This window comes from Amblyomma mixtum, chromosome 2, assembly GCF_055824585.1.
Source record: "Amblyomma mixtum isolate Tamu chromosome 2, ASM5582458v1, whole genome shotgun sequence".
Lineage (NCBI taxonomy): Eukaryota > Metazoa > Arthropoda > Arachnida > Ixodida > Ixodidae > Amblyomma > Amblyomma mixtum.
In genome coordinates, this window is record NC_143013.1 from 257467748 (window position 1) to 257490121 (window position 22374).

The window sequence follows — 22374 nt, forward strand, 5'->3', positions numbered from 1 at the left end:
CGGGGCAGCGGTCTGCGCTTTCCGAAATGCCCGCTCGCAACAAAGGGCGCAGCATTAGCGTGACATGGATGCCGGGCATGGAGGAAGAAAAGCTCAGGAGAGGCCCTTGCTACCCGAGCTAGCAATGAAGGGACAAAGAGCTCAGGAAAGAGTGTCCGGCGATAGCCTTGAAGTATAGTCATAAAAATTAAAAAGAAACAGTTGGCAACCCCGTGATCACATCATGTGATAGCGTGCGGTCATATCAATCCCCCGCTGAGCGCGCACATTCGCGGACCAGTGCGGCAAACATACTTTCGATTAACTTCCTTGCTGTAGACGTGCACGCCATGGCCCGCGCAGCCACGCCCACTAAAACATACCAACGCCCAAACTTTAAGGACTGACCCTTAGTGCAAAAAACTAGGGAGGGAGCGGCTTGATGAGCCCTTGGTTGCGGAGGCTCCTGGGTTTTTTTTTTTCCTCCATGCGAGCTGTACGCCAAAAAAAAAATGCCCGCCGCGGTGGCTCAGTGGTTACGGCGCTCGGCTGCTGGCCCGAAAGACGCGGGTTCGATCCAGGCCGCGGCGGCTGAATTTCTTGAAGGCGAAATTGTAGAGGCCCGTGTACTGTGCGATGTCAGTGCACGTTAAAGAACCCCAGGTGGTCGAAATTTCCGGAGCCCTTCACTACGGCGTCTCTCATAGCCTCAGTCACTTTGGGACGTTAAATCCCAATAAACAAACAAACAAACAAAAATTGGCAGTGGCTTAGCTCAGCTAGGCCAGGATATACGTAGCGAAAGCAGTTTCGTCTATTGAAATTTCGGTGGCGACACGCGGTAGTTGTCTTTCAGCAACTTGGCGGCGTCTCTTCGCGAGACGTTCCACTGTCGTTTTTCGGGCAACTCGGCTGCCCGGTTAGCCTTTCTCGCCTAGTTTTCACGCTGTCGGCCGGCCTTGTACCATGCGACGACTTCTGCATAGGAAGACTCAATTTCACGCAGCCTGTACTGCTGCCGTGACGGCCGCTCTCCTTCTTCCATGGTGCGCATCTCGGATGCGAGCGCATCGCTTCCGACTTATATCCCAGCTGCGTGGTGCGACTCTGCGCACGCGCAGTGCGGGGCAGCGGCAGCGGCGCCATGGTTGCCATGGTACTGGTTGGCATGATAACGGCTCATACGCAGTAGTGGCCCTTGGCAGGCACCACGAAATGCCCTTCTGCTAGCATAGTGTAGCTTTCGCTACAAAAGTGTTCCGGAAGTCATGCGCTTTCGCAACGACTGCTGGGAGTACTTGGCCGACGGCGTCTGCTAAACTGTCTGCTGCGCATGCGCAAGTGCGCTGAGACGGCGGCCAAGTAGGATGGAGGCAGGGGGAGCCTTCATCTCAGGCTTCAAAAATGTGACGTAATGGCCTCTCCTGAATTATTTCCTTCCTCCAAAGACGCCGGCTGAATGTGGGGCAAGCAGAGAAATGGGAGGGTCGTGCCGAAAGGGGCATGCACATGCCTGCGGCGGTTTTGAGCTTCCGGCCGGCTCGGTGGCGCTGACAGGAAGTTTTTAACTCGATAGCGTTAAAGGCCCAGGCGTCGGCGTTGTGAGCGGGAAATCACGAGAATGGCTATGGCAGCTACCATCGCAGTGCAGTGGCGCATAGCTTAACCGCTGCACCATTGCGCCAGGAGGGGACATGGGGGATTTATGAATGTAAAGTAGAGAACTGCCTGCTGTGTATATGAATATTAAGCCACTAAAGCTATCGCCTCATACGCTTAAGGCGGTGCTGAAGTGCCCGCTCCAATTTTAGTGCGCTAGAACTTATAGTGCGCATTCATTGCATTTAACTGTTGTCCGTCCGTCCGTCCGTCCGTCTGTCTGTCTGTCTGTCTGTCTGTCTGTCTGTCTGTCTGTCTGTCTGTCTGCCTGCCTGTCTGTCTGTCTTGTCTTGTCTTGTCTTGTCTTTCTGTCTGTTTGTCTGTTTGTCTGTTTGTCTTGTCTTGTCTTGTCTTGTCTGTCTGTCTGTCTGTCTGTCTGTCTTGTCTTGTCTTGTCTTGTCTTGTCTTGTCTGTCTGTCTGTCTGTCTGTCTGTCTGTCTGTCTGTCTGTCTGTCTGTCTGTCTGTCTGTCTGTCTGTCTGTCTGTCTGTCTGTCTGTCTGTCTGTCTGTCTGTCTGTCTGTCTGTCTGTCTCAAGCCTGCTTTGTGCCAGGCTCGCCACCTGCCCAACGGGTAGGGGGCAACCTGCCCAGACATGTATATATTCTAGTAATCTGCCCACCGTGTAAGGTGAGAGCTCAATTGCGAGAGGCTGCTCGGGAAGAGCAACCCGGGTCGCAACCCAACGCAAGTCACGCTGATGGTAGCACCTGCCTTAGAAGGGCAGTGGCGCATCGCTTGACCGCTGCATCACTGCCCCAGGAGTGCCATCAAGACACCCAGGGATTTGTGAATGTAAAGGAGAGGATGACTAATACGGACATTACCTCATTACATCTATCCGAAAAACTTCCATCCTTGAATAGTGGATCTGAACACTGGAACCGAAGTGAGAACCGAATTGTTAGCTGGCCTGATTCGCATTTTGCCAAATCATGCCAAATGAGCACCGTTTTTTCATTCTTCTAGTATTACTACCGTTACAGTTCTAGCTGCTGTTTTTCTGAGTACGACTTTGCGGGATAATTATTGCAGTGACGGAGAAACACGTCAGTGTGTCTTTGAACAAGCTTTACTGCACGGCAGTCACATTCTTTTCTGGGTGCACTATGAGTCAGCTCCGAAACAGGTTCCTACAAGCCCAGAACATTAGCGAGCGAAAGGGTTTACAAGCGGTAATGAGATCACCTCACTCTGCTAGGCGAGGGTTGACAGACGTGCCATATACGGCAGCCGTCTTCTTCTTGGCTATACCTTACTAATGAAGCGCGAATTTTTTTTGCCTTTTTGCTTGGTCCTGCTATAGTATCTAGACGCTGACGCAAACCGCAAAGAAGTTCGCGACGACAATAGCTTTCTTTTCTTTCTTTTTATTTCGTGTGAGGCGCAGCTGCTAGTGTAAGGCGGAACATAGCTTACTCTCAAACAGCTGCAGCCGAATAGGTGTGTTTGCTTTTGTTTTGTGTTTTGTTTTTCATGGAATGCTTCAAAGCGAAGGAATGGAGCTACAAGCTGCCCTGGAATGTAAATGGCCGGAACTTCTTTGGTACGCATGGTCGAAATAAACAAGCCTAAAGAAAGAAAGCGCCGCGAAGCCCATCTGAAAGGGTGCCTCCTCTTTTTCTTGATTCTCCTTTTCACAAAGCAGACAGATGCTATTTAGTGCGGGGTATGCAGCGCTCTTGGAGTGCTTGCTTTTTTCCACGAGATGTGACAGCCCGCACGAATGGGGCGGAAGATTTGTGACACTCCTTTGTGTTTGCGGATGCTTTAAATTCCAGCGAAGAAAGAAGTAGAACTTTTTTTCATTTCCTTTTCAGTACATAACTTGAATAGTTTGAATATTAAGACAAAAGTTAATCCAAGGAGCACAACAGTTTTGTCTACAGTCTTGGGTCAAGGCGCACCGTGAGGTATTAAAATATATAAAAGTCTTTTTTCTCGTACGTTAAGAGCGCTGTAAAAGTTTTCATCTCATTTCACGAGCAAATAAATTTGAGACTCTTTACAACGTAATAAACTGGTGGCAAAGCATTACCTTACGCACTGTGCATGCTACCCATTAAAGTAAATGCTGTTCAGAAAGAAATACATAGGGCGCATAAGACTGCTTACGTGTTGTGTAGGCGAAAGCATGATTAACTATCTCATCGTGAATTTACATGTCATTGGTTTGAGTCCCTGTCATGAGTTAGCCTGCAACTTGGCAAAGAGACGTATGCTATGTGCAAAGAGAAATTGTATGGCAATAGGACTGAATGCTGTATGGCGAACTGTTGCGTCACAATTTTGATAAGAACGTCGGGGAAGGTACATAATTGGAGGTACCTCGTAAGTTTATATGCACTCAACTGGAATCCCTATCTCAAGCTCGCCTCAAATTTGACAAACAAATATATGCTATGTGCAAAGAGAAATCGTATTCCATCACCTGTAACGCTCTGCGACGAGCCGTTGCATCACAATTTTGATAGGTAAATCTGAGAAGCTGACTGACCATGGAGGTTCGCCAGTTATGGCGTACGAATGGCGTGTCGGAGACGATTAGGGGGGAGAGTTCTCCTAGTGTATGTTGGGCATGCCGTCGCCGCTTCGCTACCAAACGACGGCAGCTGCGACGCCATCTTTTGGGACCACCTCTCTGTCTCAACAGCCTTGTAAAACCATGCAAAACCTTGTAAACTTGAGTGCGGCAGTAGCCTCATCGTGGCCAAATGTAGCGCAAGTGGTTTAACGGGTCATTTAAAGATGACTTACGAATGGTCATTTTCTGGGCTGCATGTGCTCTCCATTACATCCCACTAAGAGGCGACAGGGCGGACACATTCTCCTTGTTGTTTTGACAACATACAGGGTGCGTTAGCGAAGGATGTTCGCAATATTCGAAAGCAGGCTTTTTGTGTATAACTATGGTTTCAGGGGCACGGTAGAGCAGGTAGTGGGGGACGTCAGGGGCCGCATTCTTTAAGCTGCCCACTTTCCTTTGTCCATTTCGCGTCTATTGGTGACTCAGATATAACCGCGGCTTTCAAGCGTCTGTGGGCAGCGACCCGGCCGTCCGGTGGTTGGTGACTGGACCTTACCAGTGGCTGAAATTGAATGCAACATGCAGCCAACGGTGAGGTGCATCACATTGCTCTGTCAACAGCAGGCGACCGGACCTTAGCAGCTACTGGTAACGTCCGGTCGTCAACCAATTATTGCCCGGGTCGCTTCCCACGGACGCTTGAAACTCGCGGTTATATCTGAGTGACCACAGACAGAGGACCGAGTGGACACGAAAAAGAAAGCGGAAAATGAACAGCTTCTATAATACAGCCCCAGAGCGAATTCTGGCCTCCTGTGAGCACCAAACCAAAATCACGGAACTAAAGAGCGCATGCAAACATATATACGAGCACACATCACCCGCCGACGTAGACTACGTGTGTCGTGGCTTTCTCAATTCCACCCACGCTGGAGGGCTGGAGCGGCAAGCAGTGCCGATCCGTGGCCAGGCGGACACATCCGAAGGCACGTGATACGCGCGCTGCTGAGTGACGCGTTCTCTTGCAAATTGTCTCAGAAACAAGCTTTACGTCTTGAAAAGCCCATAATCGAATGCGAGTGCTGGTGCTGAAAGGTGTAGCGCAACCCTTGAGTTCTGCAAGCACATTCGCAACACGGCGTTGTGCAAACGTTTGCAGGAGTGAATGTGTGCAAGCTTTGCCCATAAAAGGTGAAGTGTGCGCTGGGTTCCATTGAACTGCCTGGCGTTTCTTCTGCTGTTCAGTAGATTGAACTCAGCTGCTTTGAACTTCATTGACCGTCTTGGTTTTGATTCACTGATAGATCTGCATATGTCAGAGTAGCGCTGCTGGCATCGAAGCACGTCACAGTGGTTAGCTCTGGATTAGATTCGACCAGTCAGCTCCGATCTGTAACGTGTGCTGAAATCTTAGTAAACAAGCGTTTTTGGTGATTCTGCATATATTAAATGCAGTCGTTAAGGTTGACATTGAGTTGACAACCTTGATCTAACCGTTAACCAACGTGGTTCAGTTGGTTTTTGTCAAATTGATTTCAGTTCCGTAGATAATAATTGTTAGCAGAAATTTCATGCTTGCTTTGCGAATTATTGATTGTCCCAAAGAAACAGCTGTCCAACATATCTTACTTGCCCGGCTTTCAGTGATTCTTGGGTGCTTTCTTAATGCGCATTTTCCGCCCCTTGTCCGATCAAAAAAGCTTAACAGAGGTCACAGTTCTGGAAGTCGTTATGGCATAGGTAGCATAAGACTGTTCTTTCACAGTTGCTACCTTCCCCGGTAAATCACATTATACTTGGCACGTCATACATATGGCAATTGGTATCCGACCCGAGAACCACATCACCGAAAATTCTACACGAGCCTCGTGCCATAAGCAAATCTTTAGCCCTAAACATATATTTGCACGCTTCAATACTTATTCCTCATTTTTTCCACGGATAGTTCCCCAGGGGAGCACTCCACCTCCCGATTCCCGGTATTTTCATCTTCTTTGATTGATGTGGTGTTAGCTCGGCGCTGGTGAACAGTCTCAAATTTAGGCTGCTCGCAACACAAAATATATTCGAAAGCAGAAGTTGAACACCGTTGTTGTAGCTGCTTTCATATCGACGAAACAGCGGAGGCCACGTTCAAATGAAGGAGCTTTATTTAAAAGATGACTGAGTACCCGCACCATGACCAGTGCAACTTTTTCTTCGCGTGTACGGATGCGAAATCTCACCGCAGGATGACCGAGATGTCCTGCAAAAGCAAAACGAACTCTCGGCCGTCAAGCGTGGCAGCGATTTCTTCACTAGCTGCCTTGTTGCCACAGCGGGGTGTGTGCAGTGACATAGTCCAGTCTTGCCAGAGCTCCTAGGCGGCAGGAGCGCTCGGCGGCTGGCCCGGCGGGTTCTTCAGCTGTCCGATTCCGGGGTTTGGTTGACCGAAGATCATTGGGAAGCCTGGGCCGCTCAGCAGGCTCATGTCTGAAAAGACGTGCCGTGAGTCAACGGTATGCCAGGCGTTCGTTCGGTACTTGTGTGATATAGCAGCTAATCCATGCAGCCAGATATGACCCACTGCAATTCTTCGGTCAATTAATTGATAGATAGAGTAGTTCTCATTGTTAAGAAGCGCTGTGCTGCAATTGACACTAAACAAGTGTAAATGTAGTTGACGATACATAACCGAAAAATGTGTGCTTTACTGTACTTTCCTGTGTACCTCCCCTCGCAAGTCTATAGGTGGACATGTTTATTATTAACGATGCATTACGATTGATGACATTGTTCTGCGTCATATTCGATCTCCACAGTGTAGGGCTTCAATATCATGTGACTGTCACACTTAGACGTTGTAGTATATTTTGCATGTTCGATGTTCTTGGGCAACAAATTTTGAATACTGTAAAGCTCTAATGTACTCTTATGCAAATATCAAAGGTAATAGTCCACTCTTTCGATGCGTAGCAAAATCGTTCTTTTAAGTTGTTTCCATCGCTCGCATCGAACAGTTAAGGCTATCATAGAAAACCAATGGGGAACGCTTTTGACGAAAGCAAAAACGTCAGTAGCAAAAACAATTCAAGCCTCTCGGCGGGAGATCTGTTCTTATATTGATTGTTACAGTGAAATATTAAAATATGTGAAAAATTGCGTTCATAAACTCTTTCCGGTTCCAAAATAATCTTGTCCAGAATCATTAGATATGTTCGCCCTGTCCAGTGTACATGTTTATTCCACGCACTTGAATAAGAGCCCGCTGACAGCTAACGGACCTTTCTGAAGCGAGTTATCCTGACTACGCCCACTGCAGGGCAAAGTCCTCTCCCATATCTCTCAATAAATTCTTTCCTTAAGCGAGTGCGACCTCCTGAATCCTGAACTGTCATTCTAAAGTCACCGCTTAGTTCTGAGTGTATAGACCTCCTCCATGTTTGCAAACAAGCGAGGTGGCGCTGCAGTCGCTAGCAGGCTCGCGGTAGGCAAGAGGCCAGGGAGTGGCGTCGAGTTGAGGTGGCGCGGCGCCGGTTTTCAAGGGTTGTAGGCGCGTTTTGAGTTTCTGAGAATCATAGCAATGGTTGATGCTTTCAACTTAGTATTCCTCGAAGTACACAGACTCGCATTGGCCATGTACGGCGTATTTCGCCACAGTGTATTGTGACACTTGTGATACAGTGACACTCTGCACTAGCCAGAATGATTTTACCTCAGGACAGTAGTGAGGTAAGCACTGGCGTTTTTTCGGCAGAGCCGACGTGCGCTCACCATCTGTTGACACACGTGTCGCGCAGTACGAAAAGTGGGGACAGCGTCGATCGTGTCCCGATCTCATATGTCTCGCGTAACCGCTGTTTTTAGCCGTCAGATCAGGCACCAGCCAGGCCGACTTCTCCCCTTCTTAAACTGGTCGATTTAGTGCAAAGTTTGAATTCCTGAAATGATATTCTTTCCTAGCCCTGGGTCTTTGGTTTTGTGACGAAAAAGTATAGCAAAATATTCAGTAGAAATTCATAAAATTACGGTTTTTAGATCTCTGGTCGTCAAAAATTGTGAGGTAATGCGGTTTCTGATGGTCCTTGCACGTCGCGAATTCTGCGGGCTTCCGACGACGGAGTACCACAATGGTAGCATCACTACGAAGAGGGATCAGAGGTTTCGTTGATTTCAGTGCCGCATTTCTTTCACCAAAGCGAAAGCGAAGAGGCCATAACAAGGGAGTGAACTTAAAGGGTTGTTTTTGGATCTACCACATTTTCAGTGATTAGCATCCCTCCCCCCTTCGTAAATTTGTAAATAATGGAAATAGAATGATTTTATTTGTCGCTAACGGTTCCAGATAGGTAGAGAAGTGCAATAAATGTCCCGATTTTTTTCCTACAGGAGCAGTAGTATGTTAGTTATTTTTATAACAACTGTTTTAATGTGACTATGCAAGCATAAGTACTGATAATCTAATAAGAAAGAAGTAATACCGCCATCATAGAGAACAGGGCTTTGGGGACATGCTAGCATAAAAACTTTCCGCACTATATACTTAATTATTCAAGACCCGGGGTGACTTCACGAGGGTGTTAATTGTATTTACCGAAAACCTGCACCAGGAATAGCTGAAAATAAAACGCATTACTAAAATTACCAGAGCAATTTCATATTTGCACCAAATTTGGTTACATATATCATGCATCAATAAAGAAAAAAAACTTTTCCTTGCCTCATCCCCTGTAAATCTCGCTACGTGCTCTTTTGGCAGCCCGCCTGCCGTTGCTTCTTTCCAAACAGGCTTCGCGATCATGTACTACTTCATGAACCAACTTATCACACATGCATGCTGCAATGAAAAGGATGTGGTTTTTAGCACACTTAAAGTACGCTGTTCGAAGCATGCCAACGTGACCGCGCAAGATTGTCACAACTTACCAGACTGCTTTCTACTAGAATCAAATGATCATGTCGGTCATGTTAAGAAATAGTTTCAAGTATATATTAAATGCCCCAAAACGCGCCATTATATTTCTGTATAACTTCTACACACGTCCAAACATGATGTGCTATGAACGAAATAACGCACTCGTTGATGGTGAATGACCTTGCCGGCGCCCGTGCACGCCAGCGCAGGGTGATAAGTACGTGCGCAGCTACATGCTTTCTTTTTTCCTTGCGCAGTTTTAAGCGTACCATGCTGTTGTTCATTTGGATGAGTGCAAAAATTTCCCTGCTATGAAGTACGTTGACTGGCAGCGCCTGTCGACACCCAGACTTCGCGCTTTTACTACCGCGGCCCATTTCCTAATGCGGTATTTATATGCGAGAAACCTATTAAGGCTAATCTCATTTTCCGTTTTATGATACTACGTGGATAAACAACGACACAGCTGGTCAGTACATGCTACTTCTGCAGTGCGTAGCCACGATGCAGCCGCCGGTAGCTGCGGCAACTGCGGTAGGCACGGGCAGGCGGAACCTGTTTTGCCTACCAAGCGAAAGTCGCTACTGACATCAGCGCCACCGCATCTCCGTGACGTCGCGGGGTGAAGGAGGTCTATACGTTCGCAATTTCGCTCCGTTACTACCGAAACCCCTCCTCTACATTCTTAGAAAAGATCGCAAATCAGTGGCTTAGTTTTGCGCAATACTTACTGCTTTATGCACAACCAAATCCAGCACAGTATTGTAGAGACAGGCGAAATTCCATATTCGCACCAAACTTCACACTACCCGTTCATTATTTTGAGGAATTTGAGTGAATATCGCTGTAATGCATCGCTCTCCACCCCTCGGTCGTCTCTGTCACGCCCTGTATAATTGTCCGTTCCAATGACGCGTCTATAACTCGAGCGCGTACAACCAGATCACGTAATCGCTTAGAAGAAAACCAACAAATGTAGTTAAATGAAAATTAACCAATAGTGTTTCTTACCAAAGTACGCATCCTTCTTGATTCCAGGAGGACCCGTCAGTGTTGTTGGGTCTTCAGGTGGGACTGCAGAGGTTACAAGCGAGACGAATCAGCTGGATCAAGAATTTGGACGAGAAATGTGGATTCGGACTATTTCCCCCCCTCAGTAAGCGTGTGCAAATGTTCTGTTGGCTTCCGTTGACGAAGACATTTACACAAAAAGGAGATGCCTGTGTTTTCTCCTAAACCATGCATGGTCGCCAAATTTGCAAAAAATAAATTAATAATAATAATGGTAATAATATTTATTGACAATAATGAAAACTGGATACATTTTCAGGCCTGCCAAAGCCTGAACATAGCATGAATACATTTTTTGAGCGAAAATAGCACTACTTCATGCTTTCACTGCTGACTAGTATTTGACCAGCACCAGGCTCTGTCAAACATAAAAGTTGCCTTCTGTCTTCCTTACAGTTTGTAAAACGTGAAACCACCCGCATTTATTCTATCTACTTGTGATCAGGTTTTGTGCCCACTGCGTGGACAGTCGATTACTGGCGCACCGTCTACAGGTGAACTTGAAACGAGCCATTTTTAACCTTTCTCTAGAGAATCTCTAGCTACTCTTAACACCTTCTTTGTTGAATGGAATGTTCAAAATGGAGATTGCATTTGTAATGGTGGAGACATTAAACTCCTTCAGCTGCCCCTGCGGATTGCTGAGGTTGGATAAGTCGAACTTCACCCTGAAATTCCCTCCTTCTTTGGTCACCCACATCTTAGCCTCCAACACATCATAAATCCCCACACTCTGCGACGCACATCACACCCTATATTGCATCACGTGTGTTCGCCCAAAAGTGAAAGCAGCCCCAGTAATCCTCAACCCAAACCCTGAGCAGTTGGAAGCAGTTCATTCCAGCTCCTGCCGAGAAGACTAGCAGCATTTGGTGCACCAGGCCGCCAAACTAACAGCGAAGGCCATAGAGGCCCTTAGCAAGCCCCCCCCCCCCCCCCCCACCACCACCATTCTGGAGCTCCTTTACAGACAAACAATTTCACCACCACCCTCCCCTTTGCCGATCTTTTTGGGCGCACAGCTTTCGTTTGCAACGTAGTCTAGTTTATTTCAAGCGGCGAAAAGCGAAGAAAACTTCTAATTCTTCTGCGGTGAAGCCGTCTAGATGGTCTGTCTTAAAGGGATACTGAGGATAAATTGAAGTTCGCCTGTTTCTAAGGAGTTCGGTATTCTTAAGAAAAAGACATTGCTTTCACTGAAAACGGAGTTTTTATAAGGTATGGAAAGGCCACAAAATTAAATTCAGGTGCCGCTACCACTGGCCGAGTTTGCAAGTGTGATGTGTCGACACAGTTTTTATAGCGCCAATCCCGAAAGCTACGTTGCATGGCCAAGCCCTTGGAAACATTGATCACGAACTCCTTTGTGGTTTCGGTGTCCCGATTTTGAATCAGATGGCGGGAAAATACTTTAGGACAATTTTGTCGACCAAAAAAAAATGTGTATTTTGCTTCCTGACAAATCACCGAAACACCCAAAGAGATCCGTAAAATTGCTCTCTACTCAAACCGAAAATTAGATGGGGGTTTTCTCAGTGCTTCTTTAACGTGCTTGACCAAGAGATTTGATGAAATCTACGCCCCATTTTTTATCATCTAGCACAAATACCACTAACAACACTTTCTGCAGGAAAAAAAGCGAGAGTAAGAAACGATCAAGAGAAAAAAGGCGCTTCAAATCAGTCACGCACTTTCTTCGCAATGGGCGTTCGGCGGGAAGTCGCAGTGGTTGGTCAGCTTGTTGAAGTGCAGTCCGGGAGCGCAGTCGAGCTTCATGCCGAAGCCTCCACTGCACACCGTATACTTGGAGCAGTCGTCGGGGTCGGGCACGTACAGCGGAACCATGCCGTTGGTCGGCGGGCAGGTCGGCTCGGAAGGCATGGCCATTCCCGGCGGCGCTGCTCCCGCCGAGCCCGGAAACCCAGGGAACGCCGGACCGAACGCCCCAGGAGGGCCGAACGCACCAGGAGGGCCGAACGCCGCTCCTGCTCCGCCCGGAGGTGCGCCTGCCGAGAAGGGCGCCCCTACCGGCGAAATAGCGTAGCCGCTGCCGAGGCCGGCAGGGGCGGAAGCTGGAGCAGCGACGGCTGACGTAGCGACAAGCGCTAGTAGGATGACAGCGGAGATCATGATGCTCTCCTTCTCTGGAAGGAGAGAAAAAGGGGCAATAATAGAAGTATGTTTACATTGGCTGTTGCACGCGCCGAACAGTGAGTCCGCCCCTAAAAGCGCTGTTACTGTAGGCGCTATATGCAGGTCTCGGCTAGGGGCAAATGCAGTGGTTGCAACAAAAAGCTCACAGGCCCCGTCCCTTCCTCCACTGCGAGGCCCACAAACGCGCCAGGAAGACGCGTTTCTCTCTTTCGACTCACGGCAGAGCTTGTCTACCGGTGGCCGGCTGTGAAGAGTACACCGATGGCCTTTGGTAACGTCTTCCTGTCCTTCGTGACTTGTCAGTGAGAGCGAATTGGCCAGTCTCGAAAGGAGCTTAAGAAGAAACAGCTGGGTGAATACGGTCTTTGTTTCCATATTCCTCTTTCTGTAGCTGCTAGCTTCAGCGAGTTCTGAGGAAAAATGACGGCTGCGGTCACAGCCTACGGATCACCTATTTATAAGCTAACACACCTTAGCCAGGAGAGCGATCATGTGGGGCTCCCCGCCGTGGTGGCCAAGTGGTTATGGTGTTCAGGTGCTGAGCCTGAGGACGCGAGTTCGATCCCAGCAGCAGCGGCTGTGTTTCGATGGAGCCGGAGCGCAAGGTGCATATGTACTCTACGATGTCGGCACATGTTCAAGAACCCCAGGTGGTCGAAATTAATCCGGAGCCCTCCACTACGGCGTCTCTCATAGCCTGAGTTGCTTTGAGACATTAAACCCCATACGCCATACCACACCTATCTTGTGGTGAATGATAATTTAGCGGTTAGCTTCTGTCACAGGCTTCGCAATGTCTGCCTTCTTCGACCCTTGGCGAGCAGTTCTTCGTTAGCTAAATGCTTTGAGTCTCGATTTTGCGATCATCAAAAAGGACGACAGAACTTTAGCGCAGAAAATTGCAATTGTGAAAAGTTTCGGTATACTGCAGGCTCCATTTATGCTAGTCGTTGGTAAACTCACAAGTGCGGAGAGAGTCTACAGGGATATATCGATAGAGCACTTCCTTTTGTTCTGCATCCTTCCCCAGTAAACCATTTATTCTCGCCAGAGTAATAAATCTGCCAGAGAGCACTCCCTGGTGAAACTGCCAATCTCTCAAGATCGACCTAACACCTCGCGAAATCCTCATTAACAGAACAAACTTTCTAGTGATTCACATAAAACTTTCTTTCCACTACGTATAGTGACTTATACAGCACCTGGCTTGCTTTTTCGTTGTCAGACAGTACATGAGCAGAGATTCCTCCGACATTCTGAGGGAGAAAATTAAGACTTAAGCGATTCAGTTATCCATGTCAGAGCAGTAGCAAGGGCGTGGGGCTGATAGCCAGGGCAGCAATATGATTACCCCACTTTCAGGTCAAAGGTTTGCATGCATCTTTTTGTCAGTATTCAAAACCTTCACCCTTAATTTCTCCAAATTTCCTTCATATAAAGTCTAGCCTATCATTAAATGCGAAAAAGCCTGAGCGCAGATATTTAATGCAAATAATAAGTATACGCTTCGTTTGTAATTAGTCTCGGGGCATCTTTCCCAGACGCCGAAAGACTGCCTTGCCAAGAACTTAAGTTTTTCTGACGATTATGGAAAAAGAACGGTCTAAACCTAAAAACCATGAACGTAACGCAGTTATTAGTGGCGAGTTCAAAGATCATTCTCATCACCTAAACCATATTCCTTAGGTTGAACCCACTATCAAACTCACCACGCTCAAAATCACATGAATTATTGCAACTCACAGAGACGAATGTTTGGAAGCGTCACAAACAGCTCACACTTACCTTCAGTGATGAACAGAACGCAGTGTGCTGGGAAGGCTCTGGGTCGTCTTCGAGGTACGGCGTGTTCTCGTCCACTGGGTCAGATCTCCTGAGCCCAGTTTTTATGAGCTACCACGACAAACGCCACTGGCTCGTGGTTTTCGCTTGGACCGCCACCTATGACCATCTCCGGTTCTAGATAACGCCTTCCGAGGCGACGATGACGCCCATCCAGGTCTACTGCGCACAAGTTCTCATACATAGACACGTAGCGAGCACGAAAGCTCACACAGACGCAATGGCGCCATCGTTAAGCCATAAACATGGCTGGCTGTCTGGCTGGATGCCTCCGTCACGCGATCAGCGAAGCAAATGACGGAGAGCCGGAGCTTACCATATTACTTTTAAAAAAAAAGAGAAAAAAAAAACAAATTTAGCTGCCTTTGGTGAGAGCAGAATGAGACTTAAAGATAAGCTATTGCGCGCCATAGTGGCATAAGTGTGAAGTTCATGGCTGTGTTCGCGGCGTAGTACTTTTATTAGTAGAGCAGTTACAGTATCGCTGCAGCACTATAAAGCTAGCACACACAAAAAAAAAACTGATATTCCGAGAGCCTTTCCGGTGATAATGCATTCCGAATTCCTGCGAAACGCTGCAAGATGGCGCTTTATGACTGCAGGTCACGCGTTCAAGCCCTTTCAGCCAGATAGTGAGCTTTCCGCGAATGAACTTTTTGCCGTTTTCCTTAGCAGCCGACGTATAGTGGTCGCTATGCATAGTTGTCGCGAGCATAATAGGGAGCAGTGACGTTGCCGACGCATGAGCGAGGCTAAAAATATTCTGCGGGCTCCGCGGCCACTTATGTTATCCTTTACACTCTTTGTGACACCCAAGCTCATCCACAGGTCTCGGAGCCGCCTATCAAGTGCAATTTTTCTTGGTCACCTGGAATGCACATCGGTAGGTACATGCTATAGGTTTTAGGCTGAAGAATTCCGCTAACGTCCCAGTTGTCCTGTAACCGTCGAATTTCGTTTTCAGCCATCCTAGTTTCGTTCTTCTTTTCTTCTAACCCAGAGATGCACTATAGAGCTTGAACACCTACAACACATGAGTAGAACCCAATTCTCAGTTCACAAATCTCGGCAACACTCTTGTGCCTGCACTGCAGAGCACAACTGGCTAATAATACAGACCACCAATTATAAAGGCCACCGATCTACGTAATAAGCGTACACCGTATGTATGACCACGTCTAGCTTATACACTGCATTAACGGCAACGTAGGTGGCGGGGCAAATTATCCAAGTGAGCTTGGAAGTATTATATGCTTATAACGAAGTCAAATATAATGAACTTCACTCGATATCGAAGAGGGACAACTGTGCACCAGTTAATTTACAACTATTTACGCAATGATTGTAATGAGCTGGACTTCAAATACATGAAACTCGGATTGGCTTCTCTACATCAGGGACGCTGCTGCATTTGTTTCTGTCCGCTCCTTTGGCTTGCTCGCAGTTCGTATTTAAATATTAGGAAGCGTCGTTTACGGCCGCTAGAGGGACTCCCTGCTTAGACATTGCTGCAGTCTCCACATAAGCAACCTCCGAAGTCATTCTGCATTCAAGCTTAAGTCCCATACTCGTCCACAGGCTACTTAGTGGTAAAAAAGGTCCTTTTATTTGTGTTCTCTTTTTCGATCAATTTTTGTAGCCTTGAAAGAAAGGTCACTAATCACAGTTCTTGTAAATAAAACACTTTTCGTGCGTCCCTCACTTCGTTGTTTGCAGGCCTTGCCATGGTATTCAAACTTGATGTAAATGTGTGGGATGTATTTAAAAAAAAATTGGACCACAGCTGCCTTCATAAAATAATACTGCTTTTTTTTTACTTTCCTCTGTTTCACAACGACAGGTGTTTATCATTATTTTTGCTGATGTCTAGAACGTCATTGTCTTGGTAGAATCAGAGGTAGTCGAAAAGCAGTAGCAGTCCTTGGCACTGTTGTTGTTGTTGTTGTTGTTGTTGTTGTTGTTGTTGTTGTTGTTGTTGTTGTTGTTGTTGTTGTTGTTGTTGTTGTTGCTGCTGTTGTTGTTGTTGTTGTTGCTGTTGCTGTTGTTGTTGTTGTTGTTGTTGTTGTTGTTGTTGTTGTTGTTGTTGTTGTTGTTGTTGTTGTTGTTGTTGTTGTTGTTGTTGTTGTTGTTGTTGTTGTTGTTGTTGTTGTTGTTGTTGTTGTTGTTGTATAAAATTGTAAGTTTTGAGGTTGAATGCCACGAAGCGACACATGAAAAATGAAAGGCGTCGGAGTGTTGGGCTCTTGATTAATTTAGCTCGCCTGAGGTTCTTTAGCCTGCTCTGACAACGCATGCACACGGGAGTTTCTGCGTTTCACCTCCATCTAAATGCGACCGCAGCGGCCAGGATTCGAAACTGCTACCTTGGTATCAGCAACCGAACGCCAAAGTCACTGCGCCATTCAGGCGTGTTGTAGTGGCAGTAGAATCATATCGTGCGTAGTTAGTAGCAGTAGTATAAATATTAGCTGTCGTTGCAGCAGTAGGAGAGGAAGTAAGTGTAGTTAGTGTAATAGTTGTGGTAGTTTTATATATGTATCAGACCAAAATCAACTGACCGAAAACTATCCGCGTTCTACTTCTAGCCAAGGAAAACGTGATGCCTTTGACACAAAGATCCTGTTCGCCGGTATGTTGAGAATGTTCGACCTGTAATCAGGTTACCTAGATGAGTGCAGTTACGTGCGACGATAAGAGGCAGCACAGCTAAGGCTGCCACGGCAACTTCGTCTCCCTAAGAAAGGACGAAAAGTCGGGAGGTCTCTTTCAAAGAAGAATCGCATTCAATGGATTGCACGTCAGATTGTTACACCCTTTCACGTCAAGACTGCATAGGTTACCCGGATGTCAAGGAAGAACACCTGTGTCTGGGCGTGTACACTGCGCATAAGGCCACATCGAATGTGCACTGAACTAATAGCACCGTAGGTAATGGGTTATTGTTATCGGTGTTATTCAGGTGAGCTTCGGGAAGATTAATAAAAGGAAGAAGTAGTTGATGAAGGGCAAAAATATAGCCCGAGTACCGCGCTCTAGGTTTCTGTGGACGACCCCTGAGGCTGCATTTCTGCGGCAGTTTCCCGCAGCGCATAACGTGTACATGTTAATTTTTTATAGCAAGTAATAAAGCAAGAACAATATTTTTTGCCATGTTTTAGGAACACTGAGGGCAAATTGAACTTGACCTGTATCTTGAAAGGCTACGGCATTCTTACAGCAAAGAGACCGCTCTCTCCGAAAACGCAGCCTTCATAAGCTATGACCAAAAAAAAAACAAAATACATGTGCCGCCACCACCGGTCGATTTCGCAAGTAAACTTCATGCGTAGACACTGATTTTCTGACGTTTATCTCGGAGGCTGCGATACACCGCGATTATTTTGAATATGGTGGCAAACCGCTTTTCATTGAGACACTCTCAATGAACTGAACCGACTGAACCTGAGCTGAACCGACTGAACGGGAAGATTGGGAAATTCAGTTTCCTTGGCGAGTAATGCGGTTTTTTTTTTTTTGCGGGACAAATGCCGTCCTAGCCAGCAAAGGCCAGGGTATCAATGTCTCCTGCCATCAATGACTGGATGGGTCATCATCAGCGTCCCTTTAAAGTTTCACATTGAAGGGCTGTAGATGACAATCTGAGCCTGCCTGACAAATAAACACTGAAAAGACTCCAGTGTCCAAAGAAGACGTCACGAAAACGAAGACGATTGCATCCTCCTAATGCACACACCGCGGTCATCTTCTGATAAGCTGCTTGAAAGGAGTGTCGCGATGTGGAGCAATTCCGTTATCTTTGAGCGTGTATGTTCTCAAGTTCCGTGTATGACGAGAGGGTCAAGTTCCGCGATTCGCGTCATCAACATTTCAGCAAATCAGCAAGGATTGCTGAAACAGGATTAAGATAATGTTTAAGTGGCGCCCAATAAGTCAATCTCTTTATTATTCTCAAAATTGAAACTTTTCGCATATTGCTTCGAATTTGCTTTATACTACCTGTGTCGTCATTTGTTATGATGTCTAGGCAACAAACAGACTAAACACCTGAAGGGCACTTAAAAGGTGTCGCGTTCAGAACCCTCCGAACATGCTCGCAAGACTTTGGAAAGTGACACTTCTGATGTTATTGCACAAGGTGACAGGATATCGGTCCGGAAGTGAGCAAGGAGCCCTTACTGCAAAGGTCTATAAGACCTTTGCAGTAAGGGTTTCCTGGGCGCTGCCATATTGTTCACTGGACTGTCGTGAGCACCCCTCGCTAGCACGGTGGAAGCGGAGGCGGAACCGGTTTCCGACAGACCAGAGAGGAGGCTTTTCGACAACTCCCTCGCCCGATGCAAAGGTCCTAGGAACGTAAATACGGAACCCACCGGCTGTGCAGTCAGCAACTGATGCGCCTCTTGGAATTCCCTGGATTGTCTTCTGAGTTTCTGCCTTATATCGCATATTCTGTACACCTCTTATGTGTAAAGTCTGAATCATTATCAAACGCTGCACCAATCTTTTCACTCATACCCCATTGAGACGAGGTATGTGTCCACGCCTGGAAAATTTCCGTATTGGCTGGTAGAGTATGCGAGCCGTTGCACTCGCATGAATATCAAAACACGATTGCAATCCCGGCGAGTTGGTTCGTCTTGAAGAAACTTGTAGCGCTTGAAGACATGGACAGCATGAAGAATGCAAGGCGCTAAATTTCAACTGATTTTCATTCATTGCAAGTTCAGGTTTTTTATACCCTGCTGTAGCATGAACATAGTTGAATTCCAGGAGGTTATCACAGGGCGCCACAACATTCACAACAGTTTAATTTTTGTTACCATTTTCTAGAAATGCGATCTCTATCTTTGACAGCCATATATATAGAGATGAAACACTCACACCCTTATCTTGCAGCTTATTTTGTTTATCTGGCTTCCTCAATAGTACACGTTACTTGTCCTTCATTCCTGCTTACAATTTTTCATTCCTTGAAAACCGGCTGGCACCCATCCGGCTTGCACTCTAAACAGTCTGTGACAATTCCTTTAATTATGTTCAGTGCGTTTATTATGTTCTCTTAGCCTCTCATTAAAACACCTTCCGATCTGACGTAAAGAATTCGGCGCATTACAATGGCAGGGAATACATAACCCTTCCACACATTCTACAGGTTTATTTTGGTGCTTTGCTTTGTACGTCTCTTCAATTTAAAACGACTAGTCGTGCTACACAGCTTTGAAAGTTAATCTGGTGCTTAAAAGCAGTTGAAAGTTAGAACTTGTGTTGTCTACTTCGTTCTGTTGGTGTCTTCAAGCGCACCTGTTTCGTCATGAAAATGCGTCCCGGCTGAAGCCGGCGTACTCTCGCGCTAACCTCTCCAAAGCATTTTGCGAGCGCTTAAAGCTTTTGTGCGTACTAATAAGCGCAGACAGCTGAGCTAGTTGATGGTTTGTAACACAAGGACTCATCTTGCCAGCGCACATACAACTCACGGACAGAGGAAGAGTAGTTTTACTTCATAAAAAGTAGACCTTTATATAAATTAGACCTTTGAATATAAAGGCCTATTTTTTGTGGAGTAAAGTCTAGTTGAAGTCCAGCGTTCGTGGTGTCTACTCTCCGCCTTTGCGTGCGTTTTATGCTCACTGGAAAGATCAGATTCCGAACGCGGCTAATATGAAAACGTATCGGCCACTCGCTCGGGCTTCACCGCAACGAACAAATGCAAATTCAAGTCAATGACAACCTTTCAAACAGTTCAGTTCCTAGTCCGGCCGAGGACCTGATGTCCGTAAGTCGTTTTTTTTTTATTTCGTTCTGCAAGCTGTCGTCGTCTGCGTTCAGACCGGGCGTGAACACGTGTACCTAGCGAAGCTAGTCAGTTAAATTGTAGCAACACAGGTTACCGAACAACAACAATGAAACAACTGTGCACGACCGGAAACAACCAGGTGCAGCAGAGCCAGCAAGCGCAGACACCTTCTTTTTAAAAAAAATTCTGATATCACGGTGTAACAAGCGCTCTGGAATGATCGTAAAAGGCTGCTCAAGCACATGAAGGCTCTTTGCGTCTCGAGACCGCTGAATAGCAACGGTGCACTTATAATTGCAAAAATTAGTCGAGGCCCCGGTTATTCATTTGCCTTCGAGTGCCGTTGCAGAGCGCCTGCTGCCATCTACTGCTTTGGAGCTACACTACAGGCAGAGTCTTGTTGCGGCTGTGACCACCAGATCTCAGGAGCTACGCTCCACCTGTCCAAGCAAAGTTTTTTTTTTAGATTTGGTTCAAATTCAGGTGCAGGCTCCTCGAGTTAGATTAAGCTTCTATTCCGGAGCAACATTTAGTTCATACTATCTCACACAGTTTCGCGACAACAAAACTATTTTAAGGTGGTCTTCAGGCCTCCCTATCTATTTTATTTAATCATGTGAACTTACGATTCGGTTTTTTTTATTTATTTATTTATTTATTTATTTGCACAGCGGCCTTAAAAACAAGACAATGGCAGATGGGTGCACATAGACGTACAATAACATAAAACAGATGAAAGAGAAGAAGTACTGCAGACAATGCGTCACTAACGGCCAAGTATACTACATCATTATTAAAGCATGACAATACGACACAGTGGTGTCATGGCGCACGAGCGCATCGTAGAATATGTTTAAATAATTGAGCGAAACAGTATAAAAAGATTACCGGGAACACTTGAGGATCTTACGTGCGAGTAATTATTCCAATTATGTTCAAATTCCAGTGTAATGCTGTTATGATTCTAATTCAACTTTATTCTGATTCTATTACACTACTTTGTAATTGGTGGAGTTGTAAGTACTAATACTGGCTATTACAGGTTAACATTTCGTATTCTGCCGCCTTTGATGACGTCACATCGTTTCGACCAATTGCGAATTTACTAACGCCGCCACTCTTTTGGCGACGGAGGGTTTTCGTGTCGATGGCCCACCTAATGCTTTCACATTATTAAATAGTATGAATAAATAGAATCTTCATGACGTCAACATGACAAATTTTCGACATCGGGTGTGCTAAAATACTCCTCGAACACCTGAAGGCCATCCTCCTCGTTCACCAAGCTTGGCTTCATGATGACACTCAACTCTCACCGATGGTAGGCGATGGATAATGATGGTTGTGACGAGAACCTTTTGATCAAAAACAAACTCGCAGCCCCTCTCCCACCCTCCCCTCTCCTTTTTTCGCAAGCTCATACCCTTCGTAAAATTTAGACAAACACAATCATCACAGCGGCAAGACCTTTTTGCACCGCTTTATCCACTCTGAGCCCTTCCTGTGCCAGCTGCCTTGAAGTGTGTGCCGATCTTGCACACTGGCTCTTCTGCTGTCCTCTCGATGTTCAGTAACATCTCTAATCCTCTGCCCCATCCTCAGTCCTCTTCAGGAATGCCTGGCTTGCTTCTTGTGGACTAGCAGACGAAACACGTTTTAACGCGAAAGCATTAAAAGGCTACTAAAGTGGTTTTAAAATTCGATGAGTTTAAAATGGCCGATTGTGTGAAACATACAGGTAAAACCTACGAAATCATTTGGCCCTACGGTTTGAAATGGTGGCGTAATCGCTGAATAAAGCGCCCTCAGTGTTCAGGCTTCTCTGCAGTGCACAACGACGGACAGAGGCCCGGATATTGACATCACGTAAGACGGTGTTGCGTTTCCAGTGAAGAAACAGTGGTTTCATGGAAGAAAATCAATGCCATCGAAGGTGAAGCTCACGAAGCATTGTTTTGCGGCATCGAATGACGCACGGCAGGATGCAGGCGAAAGTAGCGGACATCTGAAATTTCGGCGATAATGACGCCACTATGAGTTTTCCCGCATCCTCCAACGCAATGAGGAGAAGTGTGAACATCGTCGCGATTTTAATCTACGATTATTCGACAAATTTAAGCGCTAGGGCAAAAATACTTTGCACGCTTAACCTAGAAGCTTCATCGATTCAAATTCTTAAATAACCTCGAATTCTCAAAAAAACATTTCAGCTTCCCTTTAAGGATCCCGTGTTTCAGAAAAGCCGGCGTAGTCGTCGGCATCGTTGCAGTTGGCCCTGAGAGAAAAATCCGCGGAAAATTCCCCGAAGAGCAACCTAGGTAGCAGGTAGCAAGTGGGACACCTAGGTCACGTGGCGTTGTGGCGTCATCACAACCTGCCCACCGGATTGTGAGCAAACTGCGCACCCTGAAACTAATGATTTGTCGCTCGGGAAGAGCAACCTGGGTCACTCAAGG

The 22374-nt window shown here is 46.5% G+C and overlaps 2 protein-coding genes across 3 annotated transcripts in view; one reads left to right on the forward strand and one right to left on the reverse strand.

The window, feature by feature from the left end:
- Positions 1 to 22374, forward strand: part of LOC149363649 (uncharacterized) — a 108258-nt gene that overhangs the window by 70860 nt on the left and 15024 nt on the right. The window contains exon 1 of one of the 2 annotated variants that reach the window (XM_089573625.1): positions 3186 to 3244. The exons of the other annotated variant lie outside the window; for it this stretch is intronic. The gene's annotated coding sequence lies outside the window, so the exon portion shown is untranslated. Of the gene's footprint in view, positions 1 to 3185; positions 3245 to 22374 lie in introns of those variants that run through there. 2 annotated transcript variants of the gene reach the window in all.
- Positions 6296 to 14247, reverse strand: LOC149363651 (uncharacterized). Its single transcript, XM_089573620.1, has 4 exons — positions 14068 to 14247; positions 11820 to 12272; positions 10069 to 10131; positions 6296 to 6635 (listed from the first exon to the last, which is right to left on the reverse strand). Exons 2-4 carry the CDS (start codon positions 12256 to 12258, stop codon positions 6523 to 6525), a joined length of 615 nt encoding a protein of 204 aa, XP_089429746.1. The 5' UTR covers positions 12259 to 12272; positions 14068 to 14247; the 3' UTR covers positions 6296 to 6522.

Bases quoted from the DNA above. Each gene is read 5' to 3' on its own strand.
- LOC149363651 (XM_089573620.1), bottom strand. From the start codon at position 12,258: ATGATCTCCGCTGTCATCCTACTAGCGCTTGTCGCTACGTCAGCCGTC. The intron at 10,132-11,819 runs GTGCGTGACTGA...TAACCTCTGCAG, and splicing joins GAACGCCCATTGCGAAGAAA to TCCCACCTGAAGACCCAACA. The intron at 6,636-10,068 runs GTAAGAAACACT...ACGTCTTTTCAG, and splicing joins CAAGAAGGATGCGTACTTTG to ACATGAGCCTGCTGAGCGGC.